General features: G+C 46.0%; 1 protein-coding gene across 2 annotated transcripts in view; it reads right to left on the bottom strand.

Annotated features, from left to right (window-relative positions):
- Positions 1 to 2,513: 2,513 nt before the first annotated feature.
- Positions 2,514 to 13,852, bottom strand: part of Rad51b (RAD51 paralog B) — a 502,623-nt gene continuing 491,284 nt past the window's right edge. For both annotated transcript variants that reach the window (XM_028789606.1, XM_028789609.1), the window contains exons 10-11: positions 13,044 to 13,122; positions 2,514 to 2,958 (exon numbers count right to left, since the gene is read on the bottom strand). In XM_028789606.1, coding sequence (XP_028645439.1) covers positions 2,942 to 2,958; positions 13,044 to 13,122 — 96 coding nt within the window. In that variant the 3' untranslated portion in view covers positions 2,514 to 2,941. The remainder of the gene's footprint in view (positions 2,959 to 13,043; positions 13,123 to 13,852) is intronic.

The following is a 13,852-nucleotide window of genomic DNA, read 5'->3' as shown; positions in this document are numbered from 1 at the left end:
AACGGAATGACCTGCATACTCTGATAAGAGCAAATCAAAGCCAGGCAAGTACCAGGGACATGAAAAGTCGAGTATGGAGAGATGGTGCTTCAGAGGGGGCTGTATGAATAGGTGGCTTCCAACTAGCTTTGGTCAGTTCAAATGCGTTTGTTGCCTTGCTAATACCAATTTGGGAAGCATGAGAAGAGATCTCTACCTCCCTTTCAACCTGATGTTGCACACACATCTGGGAGAGGCAACCTGGTAAGAATTCTTATGCTACTGGCTCTTTGTCAGTTGTCCAAGGATCTCATCTACAAGCTCAAGGGGAGTGTCCCAGCCTCCCTATGCTGGGTGCCAGAAACGGTAGGCAAGAAACATTGGTACCTTTCCCTTCCCCACAGAAAGGACTTCTATGGCAAAAGACAGACTAATGAAAGAAAACATCTTTCTGATGTTTAATATGACACAGAGTTCTCAGAAATGGAGACCCAAAGACACAGGGAAACATGTGGAGTTTTTGTTTTTCTTTTTTTCTTTTTAAGGAGAGTGGGCAGAAGTATGATTGAAGGATACACAGGTATGCTCTAATGGCAGTAAAATTTTTCTCATCTCCGGCCTCAGAGAGATAAGAGCATTCCTTTCCTCAGGGCCCAGGGAGGGCAGTTCTAGGCTGAAGTCTTTATGACCTACTTCAGGGAAAAGCTGGCCAGGTTTTATGAGCTACTCAGGGGAAAAAAAAGAGAAAGGAGCAGACATCAATTTCCCTCTTGTTGTTTCCTTATATACGGGGCTAGTGTCTGCTAAACCTCCTCTCCGTCTTCTCCAGTGTTCCTCTGTTGACTTAAGTTGGCCAATTCCTGTCATGAGAACGCACCAGAAATTTACATTTAATCAGCTGCAAAACTAAGCTTGGTTTGTACATGGAACTATGGAAAAACCAGAAGTTCTCAAAAATGTCCCTCGCTCAGAGGAAGCACATGGCTTCAACAGGAGCATCTGCCTCGGCAGCTTCTTCTAGACCTATACAAATCCTCGTGGCTCCGCCATGTCCAGCATGGCTGCTGGGTCCTCAGGATCTTCAGCACAGCAAGACAACCCCAGCCCCTGCCAAGCATGACACTTCAACATTATCCACCATGAGACTTCATCCTATTTTTTGGTATGGTTATTAGAATGAGTTTTCTTGTGATTCATTTATTGAGGGGATCACATGTACTGTTACTTTATATTGTTTTGTTGCTGTTTTTAAGATTTATTTATTTTATGTGGGTGAGTACACTGTAGCTGTCCTCAGACACACCAGAAGAGGGCATAGGATCCCATTACAGATGGTTGTGAGCCACCATGTGGTTGCTGGGATTTGAACTCAGGACCTCTGGAAGAGCAGCCAGTGCTCTTAACCGCTGAGCCATCTCCCCAGCCCCACTTTACATTGTTATATGCTCAGCAATCCCTAACTTGTTGGCAGAGGCGGGCTTTCGCCACCCTCACCTCGGTTTTTGCACAGCACTCTCTGAGGGAGCAATAGGAGGCGGGGAATGAGATAGAATCCCTACCCTAGCTCCTATGACATTTAAAATCTCTGAAGGGGAAGCAGGTACAAAGTGAGTCTACAGTCTGGGGTCACTAACAACTTAGATGATAGGTTGCCAGAGGCTGGAAAGACTGTTGTTAAAAAAGTTTTATAGTCAGGCACAGTGATGTATGCCTTTAATTCCAGTACTCAGGAAGTAGGAGTTCAGACAGCCTGGTCTATACAGTGAGTTTCAGGCCAGGGCTATATAAGTGAGGCCACGTCTTAATAAAAATAAAATAATTATATATTTATTCTTTCTTTTCTTTCTCTTTCCTTCCTCTTCCTCTGTGTTTTGTTCTTTTCGTGTGTGAAATGTGCATGTGTAGAGGTCAGGGGACAACTTTGGGGAGCTTGCTCTTTCCTTCTGACATGTGGGTTCTGGGTATCGAATTCAGGTCATCAGGCTTAGTGGCAAATATCCTTGCCAGCTGAGCCACCTTGCCAGCCCTGGGAAGATTCAAACTTTGACTCTGACGATGCTTAAGCCCCCAAACAGTGCACTGAACCAGCTCAATCTGATACTTCAGTTGGAGCCTCAGGCCAGTGGGAACTGGTGGGCTGGGCATCCAAGAGAAAGGACTGAATTACCCCATGGGTCACCAATTGATTTATTTGCTAATTGAGTGGTCCAGCTTTGGGTTTCAACTCTAAAGAAATCACTTCATACTTTATTAAAAACTGCAGGAATCTCACTCTTTTGTTCTGCGAGGCTATGTACAACATACCAGTGGAACGTGAATTTATACTTACAATAGTTACACCACTAATGACCTTCCAAACAACACTAATACCATGCCCGCTCTGCTTCGAAGTGAGGTGTGAGCCTGTCAGTGAGGTCTGAGGCCATCGACCCCCCTCTGCCATGAGAGCAGACCCCCACATCCACGGCCGCCTTCAGTTTCCCCCCTGGTTTCAATATTTCATTTGTGAATCAGTTACTCTTTGGAGACCCCGGTTCTTTGTACACCTATTCTTTTTATTTGCTGGACAATACTTTATTCGGAAATGTTCCCTTCTGTAATTACAAATCTTGTTAGTCCCCCTCCTCTTCTCCCTAGGGGGACTGTGGGCTTTAATTAATTAATGTGGCTAAACTGCTTTGAGGCGCATGGTTGAAAGGTGCTGTGGAAGTGCAGATTATTATTATGGCTGCTGACATCCCACGGTGGTGGAGCCCCTAGCCTCCACATCCAGCGACTGGACAAAGGCTGCTTCATCCTCACCTTCCCTTCTGGGTCTGAAATCATCACTGTTACCATCTCAACAGCAATCAGCCAATTAACCCTCATTATGTCGGCTCCCGTTTCCTTTTTCCAAGCAGCACGGTCCTGTTTCATTTCACAAATCACATCCCGTCAGCACTGGACAAAGGTCACAGTATCCCTATGGCCTTTCTTGGCCTAAAAGGAAAAAGAAAAAAAAAATAGAAGAAAAAGAAAGGGAAAGTTAAAAAGAAAATGTTGTCATGAAATGTACTAGCTTTCCACTAGTAACCTAAACAAAGCTTTCCTGCTGCAGCCGTTCTCTCCCACAGAGCCAACCATTGCATGCCCCAGAGACACCCAGAAATGGCCCCCTCAGGGTTAAGGTCCAGCAACTCTGGCTTTGACTGCCAAGAGCCACATACAAAAGGGGAGCCTTCTATACTAGGTGGGACAGGATCACCCAAAGACACGGGGAGCCTGTCTTTGACTTTGATACCCCCAAGTTTCTCCTGAGAAAGCCAGCTGCCTTCTGTGGCCACAGGAAACCCTCACAAAGGCCTGAGCGAGATTTAGATGTTTTATGCTACACCTAGCACACTACGGCCCTTAACGAATGCCCAGGACTTCCACAATGATGATAGCCATTGAAAGCAGCCCCGTAGGGGAGACTTGGCCTCTCATAGGGACACTGCTGACCAAAACACTCCTTACAAGGTTGTGCCTCAGGCCCTTTGTTAGGGTAGTTGCAGTGCAAGCCTCAGGGGGCCGTGTCTTCATCTGCCTCCATTTATCCTCCCTATTGAAGGGCTCCTTCAGGACATTGGTCAGTCTCTGTGGGAAATGATTTGAAGAGCAACAAAAGACTTTGGGCCCTTTGGGGGGCCTTCAGAATTCAGTAAACATCTGGACCTGGGGGCCAGGTTCTCAAGCACTCTAGCTGGGGAGGTGTCAGAAGAGAAAGAGCTGTGTGCTCTGTGAGGGCTTAGTCCTCTGCTGACAGTTGTTGTCCAGAGGCCCGGATGGACGCCCCAGTAGGTCAACGACTACGGAAGATTTTTCAAAAGCTCCCCTATTTGTCAGTGAGTGCAGTTCACTCTCTGTTGGTTCCCCGGGGCACATGTGAGGAAATGGAAGTTTCACATGGTCAGTGAGCAGCGTGTGACAGACAGGCTGATTTGGTATGGATTGTGAAATAAAGTAAGGTTACATAAGCCTGTCTTGGTAGTTGTTCAGCATTTCTGTAGCCCTTGAGGTTTGTAAAGCCTAGTCAAGGTAACTTACTGGATCCTCAGGACGAATATGTCTTAATTGATGAATAAAACAAACAAAAAAATAAAAAAAGAAAGAGAAGAGGAGGAAGCGTGAAGCGATTTGCATTTCTTCACATGGGTGAGAATCAGGACCTGAACTCTTGACTCTCAATGTCCCTTTATTGTTAAGTCAATCCATTTAGAACACATTAGTCAGCACAATTCAGCATTTGTCACTAATCAGTGTCAGCGCTAGAACTAACCAGCATTCCCCAGCGTCTCCAAATCTATCCTCAAACAGCAAAAGAAACCGGTCCTGTCAAGAGACAATGGGATGCAGGTTTTGTCGGTATTCACCAGCTGAATCCAGTTCAAGTCCCATGCTATCAGGCGTCTTGCCTAAGTCATCCCAAGCTGGGAAGAATCTATCTTTTTATCCTTTTCAAGCACCATGGGTCAAACCTCTGCTACAGGTGTCAGTCTGTTTTTGATTAAGTTTATCTAACTACATCTCCTTTAGGCCTAAAAAGAAGGGACTTTGCCCGCCTCTCCCATGTCCTCTGCCTCTGGAGCACCCAGCTTTGTAAACAATAGGTGTTCAACCAACATGTTCTGAGCTGAACTAAATCATATTCACGGAGCTTAAATCATATTCAAGAAAGAACGCCAAGTCCTTTTGGAAGTGATTTTTTGGAGAAAATCAACAACCTGAATTGATTTAACATCTTTTGGTATTCTTACCTGGGCATCTTAACAAATGCAAATTATTAACTCTGTGAATGAGTTCCAGATTCTACAGGAGGAGCACACAGCCAGCCTAAGTATAGTCCAGTTCTTAGAATAAAGGTTTTTCTTCTCTAGCCGTCTTTCAACTAATGTTTTACTTGATGTTTAAAGAAAACAAAAGTGTAGGCAAGGAAAAAAAAAACATTTGGAAAAAAAACTGTGTTTAGTCTGTGACTTTAGACCCAAGTTCATTCTCTAGTTTCTTCCTTCCATACTTGTTAAAATACACATTGAAGTTCCCGATTAAAAGACTGGGGTGGGGTTGGGACAGGGTTTTTGGTAGAGTAACTGATTGTTGTATCTTAGCCTGCTACAGTCTCTGAAACCAAAGAGAAAGAGGCAGAGAATGCTTAATAATCCAGTCTTTATGTTGCATTTCAAGGCTGTAAGAGTCCAGGATCTGTACTACTGTGTCTGCAGTCTCTGTGACTGGTCTCTGGAGGGGATGTGTCCTTGAAATACCTTTCTGTCTTGGTAGTAGCGCCCCCTCCTTCCCTTGGGCACATGACTACTCAGATTACTAACATTTTCAACCTTTCTTGTCAAGTATTTCATCTATGGCTTGGCCAACATCATAGAAGCAGAAATAGAGTGTGTAGCTTCTAGGTAATTGTCTTTAAAGGAAGAGGAATGCATTCCCTCATATCTCCCCACTTATCTAGCAAACACAAACCCCGCTGCCTGGTGGAGGCATGATGCCGGGCCATTCTGGGCTAAGACAACAATGGCCGTATCTGAGGTGTGATGGAGTGGTAAGCCGATAGACCAGGTCCCTGAACAAACATGCCAGCTTCAAGCTGCATTCCTCCGCAGTGCTGTGTGAGAAAGCCGGAGTCCGCTGAGCTGTGCAGCACTGTCTAACCTAGGGGTTATACCCACCAAAGTTACAACCCAGCTACCCTCAAGAATTTCTCAAGGGATCATTAGATCAGTATGGCTGATGCATCTTTTAGCTTAGAATATTTAAGATTTGAGAGTGGCCTGCAGTTTCTCAACAGAGGCCCAGCCACCCTGAGAGTTAAGTGGCTACTGGGCTTGCCATGGCAGGGGAGGGCCCAAAGGCATGAGTTTTTTAGACCTCAGGCCCAGGCTGCAGGTGGTGGATGTACTTCACCTGTTGGAACCACTTCCTTACCTGAAGAAGAGAGTGGTTGAGACTACAAGGTTTTTGGAGGAAATGTGTGTATAGCTAACTTTAAGCATGGAAAGTAATTCTCCCCAGAAGCCACCTAAGTAGACGACAGAAGCATACACATTCTGTGTAGATCTTGCTAGAGGACATGAAACCTTCCATCCAAAGGCAGAATTGACAGAGGCACAACTAGGCTAGGAAAATCAGCAAAAGCCTCACAGTTATATGCATTGCACAGAAATCGGTTCACTACCTTCAGAGGGCGTGTAACGTGGGAAATCTCTTCAGAGGGGAAGTCCAAGCGGAACAGTGGAGAGGAAACCTGCAGAGCCTCTGGAAGCCTCTGCACTTCTCAGCAATTCCTAGAGAAGCCTCATGCCTGCCTACCAAGAGATCTGTAAGGAGAGCCATTGCTCTAAATAATCAAAATTTTAAAAAGCGGGGTGGGGGTGGGGGTGAAGGGAGAGACTGAAGAAATGGCTCAATGGGTAAGAGTCACTGCTTTTGCAGAGGACCCAGATTCGACTCTCAGCACCCACATGGTTACTCACAACCAGATGAAACTCCAGTTCCAGGGGATCTGATACTCTTCTGGCTTCCTCGGGCACTGGGCATGCATGTTGTACACAGACACACATGCACATAAAATAAAAATAAGTAAATCTGTATAAAAATGTCCATAAACAGGTGAGTGGGATTGCATGCAGTGGATACGGCTGCCCGAAGTGAAAGAACGCTGAGTGCCGTACATCGATGTAGATACAGACAGCATGGAAACAGGTTGGCAAAAGAAAAGTTGCAAAGTGTGCACGATAAACCATTTATGCAACTTCTAGGAGGTACTCCAGGAGAAATCGTTCCACGTGGCTTCCCACCTTGACAGGAGAACGTTCTAGAACAGCAGGGAAGGAGATGCAACACTGGAGAGCTTGACTCTGTGAACTGGGGTGTGTGGAGGGGTTGGCCTGGGGGCTAGCTCTAGAGACTTCAGCGTTGCTAATTTTTAGTCTCATAATTAAAAAAAAAAGAAACAGAAACCAGTGGGAACTTTAAAACTTAATTCTAGGTATTGGATAGATGTAAAACTCATGTTTTACGACTTCTGTATTTTTCTGTATTAAAAAAAAATGTTTTCAAACTGGGGCTAAAGGTCAGTAGTAGAGCTGGTGGGCCAGGGACAGTGACAGGCCAGCTCTGCCTTCCTCCCCATGACCTCTGGGAGGAGAATTAGCACTGCCCGCTCCACCAAACCCCAGGGCTCTTGGCCCAGTCTCCCACATGAATTCTGGGCTGTGCCAGGTATGTGGGGTGCATTTACTATGTAGATATCTGTACCTGGATGGAAATACGTTGAGAAGTTTTGGTGTCACTTTGAGTCTAGGATGTCAAAAAAGAAACCTTTAGATGGACTACTGATTGCAATTGAAGGCTAATAAACCCACGTGGCAGCATCTAGGGGAACGAATTCTTCCATCTTGTCTCCCAGGTGGCTTAGGACTAAGACTAGGTTGGAGACTTTAACCCAAGTTTGTGACAAACATTCAGAGCAGATTAAAGTCCTTCCCCATAAGCTTCCAAAGGTGCTCAAACAAGGTATCTTTGATGGTAAAAACTGAACAAGAAAGCAGAGACATAAAGCTGTCCAGCTCTCAGAAGAAACAGCTGCTGCATTTTCTAACTCCATCCCAGGCTAGAGTAAACTTGTGTCTAGCGTCTCAGGAGCCATGTCCGGGTGGTCCAGTCTCCTCTCACGTGCCTCACCCCACCTCAGCTCCTTCAAACCTAAACTACTACAGGACAGCACAGAGCCAAAGCCAACGTGTCACGCTAGAGCCTGGTGTTGTAAAAACAATGGAAGACACACAAAATTCTGTCTCACTGGGCAATGAAGCTGTCTTCTGTCCTGCTTGAAACAACTTGGCTTTCTGCTTTCCCAACCACTCCCTGGATTCCTGAGGAAAGGAGAGTGTAAGGCAAAGCAATAAACAGCAGGCCTAGTCATCCATCCTCTCCACTCACTGGGCCGGCTTCCTTCTTGGAAGGTCTTCATCCAGTCATAGGCCCCAAGAAAATAGGGCTGGCTCTAGGAGGGCCAGCTGGCTTCTCCCACCCTGCACAACCCCTCAACCTCAGCTGCACACGTGACTTCCCACCTCTGTTCCCATCCGGCTCTGTTGTGGGTGGTGCATTTGGAACTCACTGAGACCATGGGCATGAGTAGAGAGATGGAGGTCAACTGCAGTTCCCTATAAAATCCTCTCTCCCGGTTTGCTGCCTGGTGCTCTGACACTCACCCCATTAAAACCCATCCCCCAAATCAACGGCTTTCCCACATCTCCTCCCCAACCCCCGCCCCCATCCCCACCCTGGACCATCAGTCCTGGCACCTCTCTGCCTCACTCAGCCCTGTGCAAGCTTTTCCACTTGGTAGTACCGAGGCTTCCATGGAGGGGGGGAAGGAAAATTAGATTCACAGTCCCTGTCCATTCCCAGCATTCTCCTTCCAGTCGTAAAGAGGACAGAACTCTCACTCTGGCTCCACCTGGCCCCCTGCTAGAGGCCAGGGCTCTTGGAAGCTGGTGGCCACTGGGAGCTTTGCTCCCTCTCCTCTGGGGCCTAAGTATTTCCAAGGCCTAGGGCCTAAGCTTGAGGAGGCAGAATCCCAGACAAATGCTGGGCAGACAAAGAAGATGCAAACAGGATGGTATTACCATGTTAATGGCTTCAGTCCAGCAGCGTCCTGAAGATGCCTGGGAGGGTGGTTTTCTTTCTTTTACTTTTTCTTTTCTTTCTTTCTTTTTTTGCCAAAGGAGAATAGTTCCGCTTTCTATTTTACTACAACAATAGCACGGACTGGCTCCTTCAAGTGTTTCAAAAAGCAGCTTGAGAAATCTCTAACCAGCCCCTTGGTCTTTCCAGCCTGCCCTTTCATTGTCTCTCTCATGCCAGTGAACAAAGAGGAGGGACGGTGTCAGGCCCCAGTCGCCGCCTGCTCTCGGCGGCGTCCTAATCCTTGAGAACTCGTGAGGGGAACGGCCTGTGGAGCCGGTCAATCACAACTTGCCTTCACCTTTCATTCTCTCCCTCTGCTGTGCGCAGGGAGCTTCAGGTATTAGGAATCTGTGGGGTTTGCAGAGGGATAAAAGGCACCGAGGGACCATTCCCACGGTCACTCACAGCCCCGCCCCCAGAGCAGCCAGCATGAGCTAACTGTGTTTTCCCACCACTCCAGCCCGGCTCTCTCCTACAGACTGACATGACGCTACAATGGCACCTGCCATTCTCTTAGTGGAAGCCTAGGATCTGCCCCAGCCTCCTAGCTAACCTCCTCAAAGCTTCACACCCCAGCCCCTCCCACCAGGAAAGCTTTGTGGCTTTAACTGAGGCCACCTCTCCAGGTTTATTATACAGGGAGCTTTAAACCTGGGGACGAAGCAGGTCTTTCGGCATGCTCGTCTGCCAAGCACAGGCTGAGAGTAAGCTTGTGCGTTTCAGCCTTGTGGTGATTTCAAGGGAACAACCGCACTGAGAGGGGGCAGAAGTATGTGGTTTCCCAGGAGAAACCAGTACATGGAAGTCTGGAGGTCTTTAGAGATGGCTCAGGCCAAGCCACAGGTCACTGTGGTCTACATACATAACTCACCATGTACATGTATGCACACATACGGTCTGGATATTGCATGAAAGGTTATATGTGATATAACCTGATAGTTTCCTGTTCTTCCACCCCTCTCCCCCCGCCCTTAGGCACCAGTTTCATTACTGCCTGATAACAGGTCACTTTACGGTTCTGAAAAGCTGGGGCCCAGAGACTCCTCTCAAAATCACAGCAGAGCTGGAACTGAAAACCAAGCACTCTTTTTGATAAAAAGAGGCTCAGGTTTTCTGGGGAGAAGAGCTTTAGTCCCTCCCACCCCGCAGGAGAGTCAGGAGTACATGGCAAGAATGTGAGGTTCAGAGGCATTGCTCACACGGGGCAGGGTTCCTTCACAGAGGGGAGTGCTTCTAGGGGAACAGAACTGGAGAACAGCCTCAAAGCAGCCAGTGAGGCTCGGAGCCCTCCACTGGGAATGTTTTTTATTGGTTGGAGACTCTGCATTCTGACATTTTCTTTCTTTCCTGGACACATTGATTCAGGTCCACCCCTTTAGTAACATACTTTCTTTACTGGTTTCTAGTTTATTCTGTAGCTATATTTATCATTATATTATTATTACTACTACTGTGTATGTGCATGTATGTGCCCATGTACATACATGACTTAGCATGCATGTGGAAGTCAGAGGGCAACTTTTGAGAGCTGTTCTCTACTTCCATCTTCTTTTTCTTTTCCCTTTTAGATTCGATTTTATGTGTAAGAATATACTGCCTGCATATATGTATGTGCACCGCATGTGTGCCTGGTATCCACAGAGGCCAGAAGAGGCATCGGATCCCCTGGAATTGGAGCCACAGATGGTTGTGAGCTACCAGTGAGTGTGGGACATCACACTGGGTCCTCTACATGAGCAGCAGTCACTTCTAACCGGCTAGCCGCTCTACCTTCTTTCTGAGGGGCAGGGTCTCTCTTGTTATTTCTGCCAAGCATATGTACTCCAGGCTAGCCCAGCTTCAGGGTTCCCGGCTGTGTTTGCCTCTCATCTCTTCATTAGATTGCTGTGATTACAGATGTGTGCCACTGCATCTGGTTGGGTTTTGTTCTGTTTGTCCTTTTCTTTTTAATGTAGGTTCTGGAAATTAAATTCCCGAAGTTTGTTGGGGTTGTGAAGCCCTTTTGGCTTTTGACCTCCTCTCATCAACTGCTGTCCAGTTTCTATTCTTCTGTAAATAATTCCCTCTTCTCCTCTAACTCATGACCTTAGGAATGAACAGGAGGGAGGTACCCAGTGAATCTGGTCCCTGCCAACACCCCTGACTGATGTTATCCACTTTAGACAAGCTTAGAAATGCTTCACAGGGAGGCTTTCAGTACAAGCTCTCTGGGCAGAACAGATTCTTTTCTTCTCGAATTTAGCTTGCGATCTTCCCTTAGACTTTCTGAAATCTTCATCTAAATTTTATATTTACTAGGCTACTAATCTTTTAAGACAGCTTCTAAAAATGAGGCACTCAAAACCTACACAGTGTACTGGGTAAATGTGAACCCAGCTTTCTGTCTGCTTATTAGTTATACACCCTTACAGAGTATGTAACAAAGGGGCCTGCTGTTTGCTTTGCTTAATCTGGTCTTAAAATCTCTGCTTCTTTGTCAGAAAACAATATTTGCAATTGTAAAAAAAAAAATATTTACCAAGGAACTTGGATAGCATAAGTCAGAGGCTAAGAGCCAAAGGTCAGCGGTTCTTACCCCAAATTTTTGTAGACCTGAGAGTCTCCTGCTGTGGAGCTCAGCTGCACCAAACAAATACACTGCTTGAGAGTCCATTAAGAAGCAGACATTTTAAAGGGGGAAGGAAAGGGAGGGCTACAGCCTATCCCTCATCCAGAAGCACGAGTTCTCCATCCTGTTCCCGCTGCGCCTCTGCAATGCAGTCGTCTCCTTGGGGACGTAAGGCACCTGCCCTCCCTATTTTACAAACCTGGGGAAAAACCTGAGTTCATAAAACCCTGCAGGGCAAACATTCCTTCCATGCAAAGCAATAGCAAAGGCTCTTTATGGTTCGGGGCAGATGTTCACCTATGCACCCCTGTGGGTGGGGCCTCTGGCCTGACAGTGGGGGACAAATGTGACTCCTAAACATTTCTTAGTCCATAGAGCAGTTTTGGATAGTTCACTCAAGAGGCCAGTCATCTAAGTCTTGAATTTACCTTTGCATGTTAACTATTTTCTGGAAAGACCGGGCAACGTCAAGAGCCTCTCCTAACCAGGATTGAAATACTGTCAGTGAGTTCAGGTTGTGGTCCAGTGGGGCTCTGCTTTGAGCAAGAACCCAGCTCCTTTCAAATTCAAGGATCATGACTCCATAGACTACAAGATAGACTTCAGCACAGGGAAGTGGTGGTCCAGGGATCCCCATACAGCTCTGCAGGCTGTGGACTTAGAGGGAGATCGTTGCCACACTGGCACTGATAATTCTGCCCGGTTTACACCATAGGATCTGCAAAGGAAATGGTGGGGACAAGTTCTCACAAACAATCAGAAGCGCTCCAGACACACTCCTAAGACAAATACCTGCTTTAAAGGAGATGGTCATTTGAAACCAAGTTTAAGTCATTTAAAACCCTTTATGGGGCTGAGGAGCCAATTCAGCAAGTGGGACACTTGCTGGGAAAGTGTGGAGACAAGAGTTCAGAACCCCAGGTCCCCTGTGGAAAGCTGGCAATGTGACTGCCCTCCAGTAATCCCAAGGCAGGAGACAGACAGGAGATTCCCTGAAGCAAGCTTGTTAGCCACATTAGCCAAAAGGGACAAGTCCAAGTTCAGCAGGAGATCCAGCCTCAAACAAGGCAGAGAGGAAGGGAGGAAGACACCTATTAACTCAGATTTCAATATGCACAGGCACCTGACTCTATATAGAACACAAGAACACACACATACACACACACACAAAACACACAAACACACACACACACACACACACACACACACACATACACACACAAACACACACACATACACACACAAACACACACACACATACACACACACACATACGCACACAAACACACACAAACACACACACAAAGCAATTTTTTTTTATCAATTTCATGGTCATACTTCATATTGGTCTGCAGAATCTCTTAATGGATTAAGCCATCGTTTTTCTTTTTCTTTCTTTTTTTTCTGTTGCTGCATTCAGAAGGTTTTTGCTTGTTTTCCGTTTTGTTTGCTTGTTATAATGCAATAGTGTAAATGAATATCGCTGAGCAACAGTCCCGCCCTTCCTCTGTTATGAAGTCCTGTAGCTCTTCCTCCTTCCTGACAAATTCTTGTTACAACTGCCAAATCTCTCGGTCTTATCAGAGTAAAATAAATATCATCGGCTAACTGGCCTTGGGCTTTGAGTTGCCCTGAACTAGCATCTAAAAGGACCTAGGCAGCAATTGCCACTGGGAGTGGACAGCCCCGATAAGAACATGCTTACAGAAAAGGTTTAACTGGAGGACCTTACCTTGAAGAACGAGGCCTTCCCCCTTGATGGTGTAGACGAAGGAGGTGAAAGGAGCCAGAGGGGACTTGGCAATGAGCATCTGCAGAGAGAGCATATTTTCCAGAGTTAGACAAAAAAGTTTAGCATGAGCCTCTACTCACTCCCTTTCTGCTTTGATAGCACAGGACTATGATACATCAAATTTATTATTAAAAATGTTTTAGAAAGCCAGGTTGTGATGGTACACACCTTTAATCCCAGTTCTTGGGAGGCAGAGGCAGGCAGATCTCTATGAGTTCAAGGCCAGCCTGGTTTACATAATGAGTTATGGGACAGTCAGGGCTATCAGGGCTATGTAGAGAGAAAGCCCTGTCTCAAAGGGGAAAAAAAAAATGGAACCAAATGTTCAAATGAGCCTTAATCATTTCAAAGTGGTCATGTAGGAAAGCCATTTATCTTAAACATAATGCCACTAAATACTATATTCTTAAACAAATTCTTCTAGAAATAAGATTATTTTATGTGATATGGTTAAATAGTTACTCTCTGCTCAATGATAAACCTACTCTGATTCTCTAATTTTATCCATAGCTTAGCTATTAAAAAAAAAAAATCAAAGCTACTTTTAAAATAGTTACTATTGCTGGGCAGTGGTGGTGCACGCCTTTAATCCCAGCACTTGGGAGGCAGAGATAGGTGGATTTCTGAGTTTGAGGCCAGCCTGGTCTACAGAGTGAGTTCCAGGACAGCCAGGGCTACACACAGAGAAACCCTGTCTCGAAAAACAAAACAAAACAAAACAAAACAAAACAAAACAAAACAAAACAAAA

This window comes from Grammomys surdaster, unplaced genomic scaffold, assembly GCF_004785775.1.
Source record: "Grammomys surdaster isolate TR1022 unplaced genomic scaffold, NIH_TR_1.0 127, whole genome shotgun sequence".
NCBI classification, from domain to species: domain Eukaryota; kingdom Metazoa; phylum Chordata; class Mammalia; order Rodentia; family Muridae; genus Grammomys; species Grammomys surdaster.
The sequence above is the reverse complement of the archived record's forward strand: the minus strand, read 5'-3'. Positions and strand labels throughout refer to the sequence as shown.